This window comes from Mizuhopecten yessoensis, unplaced genomic scaffold, assembly GCF_002113885.1.
Source record: "Mizuhopecten yessoensis strain PY_sf001 unplaced genomic scaffold, ASM211388v2 scaffold9621, whole genome shotgun sequence".
Lineage (NCBI taxonomy): Eukaryota > Metazoa > Mollusca > Bivalvia > Pectinida > Pectinidae > Mizuhopecten > Mizuhopecten yessoensis.
Genome location: NW_018408139.1, coordinates 164,489 through 177,569, shown reverse-complemented (window position 1 = coordinate 177,569; position 13,081 = coordinate 164,489). Strand labels below are relative to the sequence as shown.

Sequence of the window (13,081 nt, the reverse complement as noted above, 5' to 3'; positions counted from 1 at the left end):
ACATGTTGTCAGGAGAACAAAGTGAATCAACATTGTACACTTAATCTTCTGTTTATATCCAAACAAAACTTTCTGCAGCAGATCAGCCCTGTAATGTTATTCAGGCTAGGATGTCAGATAAATGATGGAGAAGGGGTGTGGTGTTGGTTGGTGAGATGGAGAAGTGGTGTGGTGTTGTTCAGTGAGATGGAAAAGGGGTGTGGTGTTGTTCAGTGAGATGGAGAAGGGATGTGGTGTTGTTTGGTGAGATGGAGAAGGGATGTGGTGTTGGTCGGTGGGATGGGGAAGGGGTGTGGTGTTGGTCGGTGAGATGGAGAAGGGGTGTGGTGTTGGTCGGTGAGATGGAAAAGGGGTGTGGTGTTGTTTGGTGAGATGGAGAAGGGGTGTGGTGTTGTTCAGTGAGATGGAGAAGGGGTGTGGTGATGTTCATTGAGGTGGGGAAGGGGTGTGGTGTTGTTCAGTGAGGTGGGGAAGGGGTGTGGTGTTGGGCGGTGTAAACAAAATTCTACAGTCCTTGTATTTAACACACAACAGATGTCCTATCTTTTTATCTAAAAAGTAATTACATAGATCATTGGATATTTTTTTACAAATCTTTTAAATATAGATTAAAACAACTTGAAGAAAAGGTAAGCACCTGTCAATTCTGTTGTAAATTTGCTCACAAGAAGCCTTAAAGAAATTACCAGTTCACATTTTTGTCATAGATATATCAAAATACCATATTCCTAGTCCTGTTAGAGCGGTTCAATACATTCATGTTTCGTACAACATCACATTCCACTTTGGTTTTGAGCCAATGTTGATCGGATTGTTTTCCATTGCCAGCAGCATCTGTTGAACACTACTTGGGAAGTAACTGGTCGTATAAGTCAAAACAAACGGGGGTGGAGAACAGGGATTACAGACATGTAATGGCAGGTTTAATATATAAACAGTCAACATATGTCCGAGGCACCTGAGTGCTCCTGGTTCTAAGACAGATGGAAAACACAAAAAACGGCTGGAGATAAAATGACTAATTGGCAGGCAAATAACCGAGTCTGTTGGGTACATTGGATGACGCATTGAGTTCATCTCAAGTTATCAGACATTTGTGGCAACTCGGTTTGACAAACGTTTGTTAATTAGTTACAGAAGTAGTCATTTCTTCCCATAGACTATATAAACAATAATTGTTTGTACACCGTTTCAGATACTAGGTATCATTATGTTGTAATGGGCTCTGTGCAAGACTTGCATGTTTTCCTTGTAATTTTCAGTATAAAAGAGTTCCTAGGATCTGAGTTCAGTTGGATATGTGCAAAACTTTTCTTTTTTTTTCTTTTTTTCTTTTTTAAGTAATTAGTTCTCATAGTCCGAGTCTTATTTGTTCTGTGTTAGACTTGGTATGCTATCATCATTTTCAGATTATCAGAAGCTTCCGTGCCAATAGTTGGAACCCTATTGGGAAACTCGGTATGCCTGACATTACAACCACCAGGGAAACCTTACAACCAGGGAAACAGTCATAAAACTTGCAGGGAAACAGTTTTAGTTTACAACCAATTACAAAAGCAGTTGGAAACAAAATTGGCTTTAATGATATATAGTCACTTTAATGATATATAGTCACGTTAATGATATATAGTCACTTTCAAATGAAAAAAAACAACCATTGAAAAAACACATTATTTAGTCAATTTTATTGCTTAACTGTGAATGTTACAAAAAAGTCAACCTTCCCAAGACATCTTATACTTAATTGATATCTACAGAACACATATTGATGAAATTAGTAAACTTGTCAGTTACTCCGCACCATTTATGTTTCTGTACACAAACAAAAGAAAACTGCCTCATTGAAACGTAATAGACTGTGTGTAGTACTCTTTATTGCTGTATGAACCCAGATCAGAGTCTTCAGCTTATGAGAGGTTTCTTGGGTAACAAAATCCAATATATGTACTCCTCTTAGATAAAAAAAAATGTGGGTAATGAAATCCAATATATGTACTCCTCTTAGACAAGAAACGTAGATAACGAAATCCAATATATGTACTGCTCTTAGACAAAAAACGTGGGGAACGAAATCCAATATATGTACTGCTCTAAGACAAAAAAATGTGGGTAATGAAATCCAATATACGTACTCCTCTTAGACAAAAAAAATGTGGATAATGAAATCCGATAAATGTACTCCTCTTAGATAAAAAAAAATGTGGGGAACAAAATCCAATATATGTACTCCTCTTAGACAGAAAAAGGTGGGTAACAAAATCCAATATATGTACTCCTCTTAGATAAAAAAAAAATGTGGGTAATGAAATCCAATATATGTACTCCTCTTAGACAAAACGTGGGTAAAGAAATCCAATATATGTACTCCTCTTAGACAAAAAAATGTGGGTAAAGAAATCCAATATATGTACTGCTCTTAGTGACGTCTGGTGATACCTGAACTGTTTTGACACCAACACAGTTACTAGGGGTATTTCTGGCTGTTTGTTGATTTCTCTGGCCAAGCTTTTGTGTTACTGAGGGTATATATATATTTTGGTACAAGCCAAGAATAGTTGGTGTACATGTAAACATGTCTGTTCCTGTTATCCTGTAGGATGAAAGGGAATGGTTTTGGATTGAAGTGACATTTAGAAGGATATCAGTTCTTTTTACGTACTGATGTGTATTTTATTCTTTATTACTTATTATTTGGAGCTCTTCCTCTGTAGGAAACATGAAGCTGTATCACTCTGTCTCCATATTTCATATATAATACCCTGCCTTTATGTAATAACAACCATTTATGGTTTGCTAAATGTCATACCAAGATCAATGAGGTCATCCCCGACATCCAATTCTGCATTATTCTGTCCATTAGTTGTATCGGTGCTCCTCTAAGGCTGCATGGGTTACTCCCCTTTGCTCATTCCAGTTTGTACTCGGTATTTGACAGACATTTTTTCAATATTTATGGATTGTTCCTGGAACTGACTATAGCTCTAATACATTGTTTACTGGCTATAAACACTGTATTTGGGAATACATATGTATATGAAGTAGTGTTTAATTGATCAGTTTGAGTTATTTGCTGTTTCTGAAGGTGTTTAGTATATGTGCTAATGCTGAGGCCTGGGTTTCATGCCCACTTTGCTGTAGGAATTCTGTGGGAGGGATTTTGGAAGATTATAAGCCATTAGCTTGAATCTGGGGGTGAAATAGACTCTGATTTATAGCTGTTTCAAATCAGGAATTTACTGTGATTTATCATCGACCAGCTTCCATGTCAGTTTGTTTCTCTACCAGAACAGGTTTCAATTCGCTCACAGCAGTCTGAATCCTCAACTTCTTCCAGTTAGTATTGTTTATAGTACATTATGTACTTAAAAGTTCTCTCTGTGTGACTGAAAGTTGATTTAGATAATAGGATAAACTGATACAGCCACTATTAACTTTTAAAGAGAGGAAATATCCTTAGGTTTCATAAAACTTCAAAAATAAGAAAATGCTGCTATGAATAAACAAGCAAATATTTTACTCTGAGCCTTTTTTTGATGCATACAGACTTAAGTTTATTCCTCTTAAACGAACGAGGTTAGGTTTTCTAATGAAAACTTATTGGCCTGATGTAAAAATCATCTAATTAGATGGTTGTGGAATGCATCAATTTTTATACACCTGTCAAATTTGACAGGAGTATTATGGTATGGCGTCGTCCGGCGTAAACTTTTGTTTGTCCGGCAAGCTCCTCCTACATTTTGAAACAGACCACTTTAGAACTTGGTATACATTATAATCATGATATGAAGTTGTGTCTCCCTTGAAAGAATTTTGATTTTACGTTTTTTTTTGCAAAAGTTATTGCCCTTTGTTCATTTCATTTGATTTTTTGTCGGAGATTTTCTGTTACATTTTTTTAAGCATGGCACCTAACCACTCTTAGAATGATTTAAATCTTATTTCAGTGTATGAAAGTTTATAACACTATATGGCATTCAACGGGCGTATATTGTTGCGCCCCGCAGTACTCTTGTTGGTCATGGGAGACAGCCAGCAATACCTGAGAGTTGTCTCGATTGACTATGAATAATTATTTCATACTGTATAATTTTTGAAAGGACAATTTAACTTGGTAATTGGAGAGCACCTAATGTTACAAATAGAGACTTGATAAATTGATTTTGTAGAATTTGAAAGATCAGCAGTTGCTTCCTAGTCAGGAATGTGATGACTAAACCAACTATCATTTGTTGGAACTCTCCCATCTTCTTATTTTGTACATTCCTTGTAGCTGAATATTTGTAACCACCGACCCTGGCTACAGATCTTGTCTATTCTCCACCCATAACTGTCTCTGTGTCAGCATCTCCAGTCTGACCGTCAGCATTGTCAGGCTTCAAACTTAAATCAGGATTTAATAAGAAATATTTTATACGAAAAGTACATCATAAAATGATGATTTATTAAAATCAAAAGATTTCTTAATCATAAAGTTTTTAGTTGATTTTGAAATATTTTAACTTACCCCCTCGCAAGCTGACTATGCTAGTCACTAGCTGGAGCTCCCCGTAAGTTAGTAAATACCTAACATGCATGAAATACATACTTAACAACACATGCAAACCTGAACATAAACAACTTCTAAAGAAGTAATGCCCTAGAAACCTGCTTTGAGTCTCAGATTCCTGTATAAAATAGATTCAGCAGCTCCTGAAAGGTTTCATGCACTACTGCTTAGTTGTAAACTTAGTTTTCAGGTCATTTTTAAAATACTGAAATGTTGGTTAAATAACGTGGAACCAATTCTGCTTATACATTACTATCACAAGTAAAAATGTCCATATTTTCACTCCACAAACTTCCCCTTTCCTTTCTGATATTGTGTTGGTGACTCTGAGTGAGAGTGTGTGAATGGGTGTCATACCTGTGTCATATTTTGTCATTGAACATTGTGTTGTTATATGTTGAGGAAAGCATCTAGTAGCCTCCGGGCTGTATGCAATCCTCGTTAAAGAAACAAAGAATTTAATCATTTGAGTCAGTGTAGAAATGTCCACATTTTGACTCCTCAAACGAGTCAGTGTAGAAATGCCCACATTTTGACTCCTTAAACGAGTCGGTATAGAAACATCCACATTTTGACTCCTCAAACGAGTCGGTGTAGAAATGTCCAAATTTTACCTCCTCCAACTTTACTGTCAGTGTAGAAATGCCCACATTTTGTGTACGTTGTTTGTATACTTTTGTATACATCGAAGATTTTTTGCATTTGAAATGCAGCTGCAATTATAGTGTATTGTTGTTACAGCTACATTCATTTACTGATTTCTACGATAAGATAATTAGTAATGTGCTGAAAATACTGATGCTCAAAGAAAGGTTTTGAGAAACTATTATATTTTTGGCAGTATGCCGAGTTCAATGTTGTCCCTTTGACGTTGTTTCAGGACCTGTCGTACAAGGATCGCCACTGGCACGAGTTTTGTTTCAAGTGTTTTGAGTGCCAGAAAACCTTGGTTGACCAACCGTTTGCTCCAAAAAATGAGAACATCTTCTGCTCCGAATGTCATGATGATAAGTTCGCTGCACGCTGTGATGGATGTGAAAAACCGTTCAGGGGAGGTAAGCATTGTTTTAATTAATTTCTGCATTTAGCAGGAATAGAAGTGATGATGTAATGGTATAAATCACACATACTTTAAAATTGGAGCATATAATGGTGTCCTGACACTGTTCAATAAAGCCGATTTAATTTACTTCAGTTTTTTAATATATTTCTTTGGGAAGAACTCAGTTTTAAACCTTGTTCTTCTTTTTAAAGCAATTTAAACTTAATTTAATTAGGACATCATACAAATTTGTATCTCGTATGGACATATTTTCTAAAACTACCTTCAAATATAATCTGAACTGATCTAAACTATCAATTTTTAGAAATAAAAACTCAGATTGATGGTGGTATTGGACCATTTGATTTTTGCTCCAGTGTGTTAGGTATCGGAACAATTATGTCCTCATAGAAACAATTCTAGTTCTCTGTGTATTATCAAATATAAGAAAATTATGTTATTTCTGGGGCAAGATAAATTACAGTTTTCTTGTTTAACTTTCCTTCTTTGTAACATTTGATTGACAAATCGTAGAGAGTAAGTAAGATGGTTTGACATGCTGAAACAAAGAAAGCTTCCTCTAGCTGTGGGACACGTTGTTCCACCATTTAAGTATAATGGCTGGTATTCCACTGCTGATGACTGTTCTCCCGATAAATCCAATGGCTGAATATCAGTTTATATTAAACAATAACCGCCAGCTGTTAGATAACACAGTTTCACATTCTGCTTTCTGTCTGTCTGGACGTACCTAATGATGAGCAATTTATTTTTATAGTGCTGGTGGTCAATATGAACTTTTCTTTCTTTCTGTTTTGTATGTTTCAAACACTGGCTGTCGTAAAAGAAAACAAATACGATGCACATTTATGTGTCTTTATTTATGATGTTTTGGTATCAACTTAGCTCTTTTCGTGTGTATTTGAATCGTTAGGTAAAAAATGCATGGAAGATATAAAAATGATGGGAAGTGTGTGTTAAATAATCTGATCATTTGAATCTTCTGTCAAAATAAAATTGTTAAGTAAATTTTGTGAATGCTGAGATACAAAAATTGTGTTAGTATTGTTTTTGACTGAACATTTATTTAGTAAAGAGGAGAGTTAACTGCTTGTGACGTAAGGTTTGATGTATCAAAATGTCCGTGTGATGTGTCACTCGTAGATGTTACCTAACAAGGCTTTTGTCATTGTTGTATTGTGGAAAAGAGTTTGTACATCAAACACAATTTAAACAGACTTATACTCAAAATGTTTTTACTTGACCAGTCAGAATAAAAATCGTAATGATTATCCAAATTTTAAATTCATTGTTAAATGTATAAGATGTCTCAATTTCAATTCTGGTTCCTTCATATTTAACGCAGGTTTTGCTTTTTTCATAGAAAACGAACGATATTAGTATTTTTTTTTATAGAATCAGTTGTTAGTTTAAAAATAACATCCAGGTCACAACTGTTACTGAATGAGTGTGAAGGTGTTGTACAGATGTAGATATATGAGTTTTTCCTTTCCCTGCGTCACAGGAGATGAAAGTACAGGAACCCCAGGTATTGATAACACTTTAACAGCATCAAGTTCAGCCCAGACACAGCATTTTGCAGATTTATAATAAGAGACAGTCTATATATATATAAATTAAACAAAGTGAGTCAGTTCTCCAACACGTCAATACAGCTGTAATTAGGAAACTTCGGAAAGGAAGGATTATCAAAACAGACAAACACATATCAACCTCAATATGAGTCAACAGGAAAAAACTCACCTGGCTCCATGTCATGAATTTGTACATAGAACGTTACTATGGTAACCAAAATTACAAAATCTGCAAAATGTTATGTCGGTGAACTTTGAACTGATAAATTGCCAGTTTCTATTTTTGTTGCTATTAAACAGATGCAATTGATGATATAATCGCTAAAAGCTTTCTTCTTAGGCATGCTATTACTCATTCTTTCTGTGCTAGTTGCATTAATTGTTTCAAGGACTTTATCAGCATTTTAATATTACTCAAAACTTGCTACATCAGGGTAAAAACACTACACTGTGATGGAGGGTATAGGGACTAATTGTTTGCTCACTTCCTATAAAGGACTGGTGAGCTTATGCCATGCCCATGGCACATCTGTCCTGACTCCTCTGTCATTCGGCATCCATCAACTTTTTCCTTTAAAACTTTACTTTTCCTGAACAACATATACCAGTGAATACCCTGAGGGAAAAAGGCAGGGCCCTGTAAGGGAAATTGTTAAATTTCAGCTTTTAAAAGACTATTTCTCCTGAAGTACTACACAAATTTCTACCATATTTGATCTGAAACAGAACAAGGGCAAGTGATCATTTTTGTATAAATGGATTTTGAGATTCCCACCTTACAATTATATACAATTGCCAATTGCTCAGCATGAAGAAACAAAGACATTTATCCTACTAGGATTGGCCCCAGAGTCAATCCCATGCCTGGGCACTTACTCCCCTTTGTCATAACATGGAAACAGTTGAGACCCTCACCTCATAACCTTACGGTATATGAAATTCCTGGGCATCAAAAAACGAATACACTAATGCTACCATAAATGTTCTTATGTCTTGCCTGCCCCGGGGGATTTAGTCCTAATGTTAAGCATACATTTTATGTACTCTTTTAAGTAAGTTATTAAGGCCTGGGGCCTCTTGTATATTTCAGGGAGAAGGATACCTAGCATGATATTTGGTGGAATAATGCATTATATGTAAAACAATTACGCGCTTGATCTCTTATATTATTGGATATCTCTGGTACTTTGGTGTCATAATGGCTGCTATGATGTCATAATGGTTGCTGTAATGTCATAATGGCTGCTGTGATGTCATCATGGTTTCTGTGATGTCATAAAGACTACTGTGATGCCATAATGACTGCTGTGATGTCTTAATGTATGATGCCATGGTGTTGTCCACTATGATGTTATGGTGACTGCTATGACATCAAAATAACTGGAGTGCAGATGTCATCAGTTGTGTCTCGGGACTTGTAGGTACTGTAGCGGGGTGTATGTTACAGTTGTGTCTGGGGACTTGTAGGTACTGTATTGGGGTGTTTGTTACAGTTGTGTCTTGGGACTTGTAGGTACTGTATTGGGGTGTATGGTACAGTTGTGTCTCGGGACTTGTAGGTGCTGTATTGGGGTGTATGGTACAGTTGTGTCTCGGGACTTGTAGGTGTACTGTATTGGGGTGTATACAGTTGTGTCTCGGGACTTGTAGGTACTGTATTGGGGTGTATGGTACAGTTGTGTCTCGGGACTTGTAGGTACTGTATTGGGGTGTACGGTACAGTTGTGTCTTGGGACTTGTAGGTACTGTATTGGGGTGTATGGTACAGTTGTGTCTCGGGACTTGTAGGTACTGTATTGGGGTGTATGGTACAGTTGTGTCTCGGGACTTGTAGGTACTGTATTGGGGTGTATGGTACAGTTGTGTCTCGGGACTTGTAGGTACTGTATTGGGGTGTATGGTACAGTTGTGTCTCGGGACTTGTAGGTACTGTATTGGGGTGTATGGTACAGTTGTGTCTCGGGACTTGTAGGTACTGTATTGGGGTGTATGGTACAGTTGTGTCTCGGGACTTGTAGGTACTGTATTGGGGTGTATGGTACAGTTGTGTCTCGGGACTTGTAGGTACTGTATTGGGGTGTATGGTACAGTTGTGTCTCGGGACTTGTAGGTACTGTATTGGGGTGTATGGTACAGTTGTGTCTCGGGACTTGTAGGTACTGTATTGGGGTGTATGGTACAGTTGTGTCTCGGGACTTGTAGGTACTGTATTGGGGTGTATGGTACAGTTGTGTCTCGGGACTTGTAGGTACTGTATTGGGGTGTATGGTACAGTTGTGTCTCGGGACTTGTAGGTACTGTATTGGGGTGTATGGTACAGTTGTGTCTCGGGACTTGTAGGTACTGTATTGGGGTGTATGGTACAGTTGTGTCTCGGGACTTGTAGGTACTGTATTGGGGTGTATGGTACAGTTGTGTCTCGGGACTTGTAGGTACTGTATTGGGGTGTATGGTACAGTTGTGTCTCGGGACTTGTAGGTACTGTATTGGGATGTATGGTACAGTTGTGTCTAGGGACTTGTAGGTACTGTATTGGGGTGTATACAGTTGTGTCTCGAACTTGTAGGTACTGTATTGGGGTATATGGTACAGTTGTGTCTCGGGTTGTAGGAACTGTATTGGGGTGTATGGTACAGTTGTGTCTCGGGACTTGTAGGTACTGTATTGGGGGGTCTCGGGACTTGTAGGTACTGTATTGGGGTGGATGGTACAGTTGTGTCTCGGGACTTGTAGCAGTACTGTATTGGGGTGTATACAGGTGTGTCTCCTGACTTGTAGGTACTGTATTGGGGTGTCTCGGGACTTGTAGGGACTGTATTGGGGTGTATACAGTTGTGTCTCGAGCTTGTAGGTACTGTATTGGGGTATATGGTTCAGTTGTGTCTCGGGTTGTAGGAACTGTATTGGGGTGTATGGTACAGTTGTGTCTCGGGTCTTGTAGGTACTGTATTGGGGTGTATGGTACAGTTGTGGCTCGGGACTTGTAGGTACTGTATTGGGATGTATGGTACAGTTGTGTTGGGACTTGTAGGTGCTGTATTGGGGTGTATGGTACAGTTGTGTCTCGGGACTTGTAGGTACTGTATTGGGGTGTCTCGGGACTTGTAGGGACTGTATTGGGGTGTATGGTACCGTTGTGTCTCGGGACTTGTAGGTACTGAATTGGGGTGTATGGTACAGTTGTGTCTCGGCACTTGTAGGTACTGTATTGGGGTGTAGTATACGGTACAGTTGTGTCTTTGGACTTGTAGGTACTGTTTTGTGGTGTATGGTACAGTTGTGTCTCGGGACTTGTAGGTACTGTATTGGGGTGTAGTATACGGTACAGTTGTGTCTTGGGACTTGTAGGTACTGTTTTGTGGTGTATGTTCCAGTTGTGTCTCGGGACTTGTAGGTACTGTATTGGGGTGTATGTTACAGTTGTGTCTAGGGACTTGTAGGTACTGTATTGGGGTGTATGGTACAGGTGTGTCTCGGGACTTGTAGGTACTGTATTGGGGTGTATACAGTTGTGTCCTGGGACTTGTAGGTACTGTATTGGGGTGTATGTTACAGTTGTGTCTCGGGACTTGTAGGTACTGTAGCGGGGTGTATGTTACAGTTGTGTCTGGGGACTTGTAGGTACTGTATTGGGGTGTTTGTTACAGTTGTGTCTTGGGACTTGTAGGTACTGTATTGGGGTATATGGTACAGTTGTATCTCGGGACTTGTAGGTACTGTATTGGGGTGTACGGTACAGTTGTGTCTCGGGACTTGTAGGTACTGTATTGGGGTTTATGGTACAGTTGTGTTTCGGGACTTGTAGGTGCTGTATTGGGGTTTATGGTACAGTTGCTGTCAATACAATGTACATGTACTCATCTTGATTTATTTAATAGTTCATGGACATTACCGGTTGTGCTTGTTAGCTGTTCTGATAGAACGATCTATACCAAATTGAAGAAATGAGAATGTTTGAATTATAGGACGAAGCAGGAAGTTGAATTGATACAACCTCATGATTATAGAAAAAACATATGAATACTAGTTATTGAAAGTGAAAAAATCATTTTTTTATATATTCTGCAATAAAATATAGACATCCACCTACCTATAATGACTATTTGTATAGACTTACTGGCTATAAAGAGACTATAACTGACTATAAACGCCAAAATGTATACATCATTTATTTTTTGTACGGCTTGTAACTTCTATCTTCCAGATGTCATGCATAAATAAATAGCAATCACATATTTTTCTAAAAAACAATTGACAGCATTTATGACATATTTTAATGAATTTTTATAGATGATTTTAACTAACGGTCGATTGTGTTATTTGGTGGAAGTGTTTAAGTGTCGTGATAGTTTTTGTCAACTCATTTGTGAAACTCACTAGCTTATGATCGTTTAAAACAGCCTTGTCATTAACTGTACTAGATATATGTGTTTGAACCATTTTGTCCAATCAGATTGGTTCTTTTTGTTTTAGGAATTAAAAGCTGTTGCTTGATTGGCTTAAAATATCATTCATGTGTATACTTTTCAGGGTGTATTCTTGTTAATTATTGAATTGCCTGCACTTAACGGGAATACATTATGGCATTATTTATTTTTTCCAAAATCAAGTCAACAGGAATTTGAAGGTTTAAAGCACTGAGGCATGGGAATTTACAGTTAAAAAAGTATATACGGCGTAATTTTGGCTGAGAATCCGTAAGAGCTTTATTAGCTGTTTTGGTGTTTCATGTCCTTATTTGAATGGAATTGTCCATATTTATTTACTTTTTAATGTGTAGGAGCATGAAGCATGAATGACGTTCTCTTACACCCATTTCAAGCAGACGGATTATCTCAAGAATATGAAGTTCTGTTTCTCACCACTTTTTATAGATGAGAGAATTTTACTGTCTTCAACTGTATATCATTCACCTGAATTAAAATTAAAGATACTTAAGTCTTAAATCTCACAATTTGAATAGCTAGGGTATTAAACTAATTAAATATAAATGTACCGTAGATATCATAAAACCCCACCAATCACTGTATTCCTTGTCATTGGTTACCCCCCAACTCATTCTTTCCTCCCTTGGGTAAGCCCGGAGCCCTGTTGGTCAAGTTGTGATGTTTATATCCTCATTGTGTACCAGACAATCATCCACGACATCAAGCCTTATACTTTTAATTGAATTTAATTGAAAAATAATGGACGCAGGCTGACAGCCTCTAAGTCCATATCACAAAACATAGTATAAAAGTATTATATTGTCACTGGTTAACATATACAAACTTTCCCAAAAGAGTTATTTTAAAAGTCATTATCAGTAATTATTGTAAATAGTGTCCTTCAGATGGTTATCCAACAGGATCTCAAAGTCCTTCCACTTCGTGGTTTCTGCATTTACAACCGATTCCGGTAGACCGCTCCAGACATCAACTACCCTAAACGTGAACGAGTTTTTCCTTAGCTCTGTACTACATCGTTGTTTATACAGCTTAAATTTATGCCCTCGTGTTCTTTCGTTATTATCGTAGACAAATATGTCTGACGTGACTTTCTCATCAAACTTCCTCTTCACAATCTTGAAAACGTTAATCAAATCACCTCTAGTCCTTCGGTGTTTTAGTGTCGGTAAGCTTAGTGGCTCTCCTTTGTACATTCTCTATCATCTGGATATCTTTAAGTCTATACGGACTCCACGCACTGGCTGCGTATTCTAGATGCGGTCTTACCAGAGCCTTAAATAACTGTCTAAAAATCGATTCGTCCAAAAAAGTAAATGATCTTCTAATAATCCCGAGTACTGAATTAGCTTTATTTATTGAGTTTTGAATGTGGGTCCGAAAGTCCAGGTTTGCATCCACCGTTACTCCTAAATCTTTTTCACTGTTGATTTTGTCAAGTACGACTTCTCCA

The 13,081-nt window shown here is 37.6% G+C and overlaps 1 protein-coding gene across 2 annotated transcripts in view; it reads left to right on the top strand.

Moving 5' to 3' along the window:
- The window catches only part of LOC110458496 (four and a half LIM domains protein 2-like), a 131,472-nt gene that overhangs the window by 98,553 nt on the left and 19,838 nt on the right, over positions 1-13,081 (top strand). The window contains exons 5-6 of one of the 2 annotated variants that reach the window (XM_021510216.1): positions 5,427-5,601; positions 7,114-7,137. In XM_021510216.1, coding sequence (XP_021365891.1) covers positions 5,427-5,601; positions 7,114-7,137 — 199 coding nt within the window. The remainder of the gene's footprint in view (positions 1-5,426; positions 5,602-7,113; positions 7,138-13,081) is intronic. The other variant, XM_021510217.1, reaches the window with a different exon arrangement.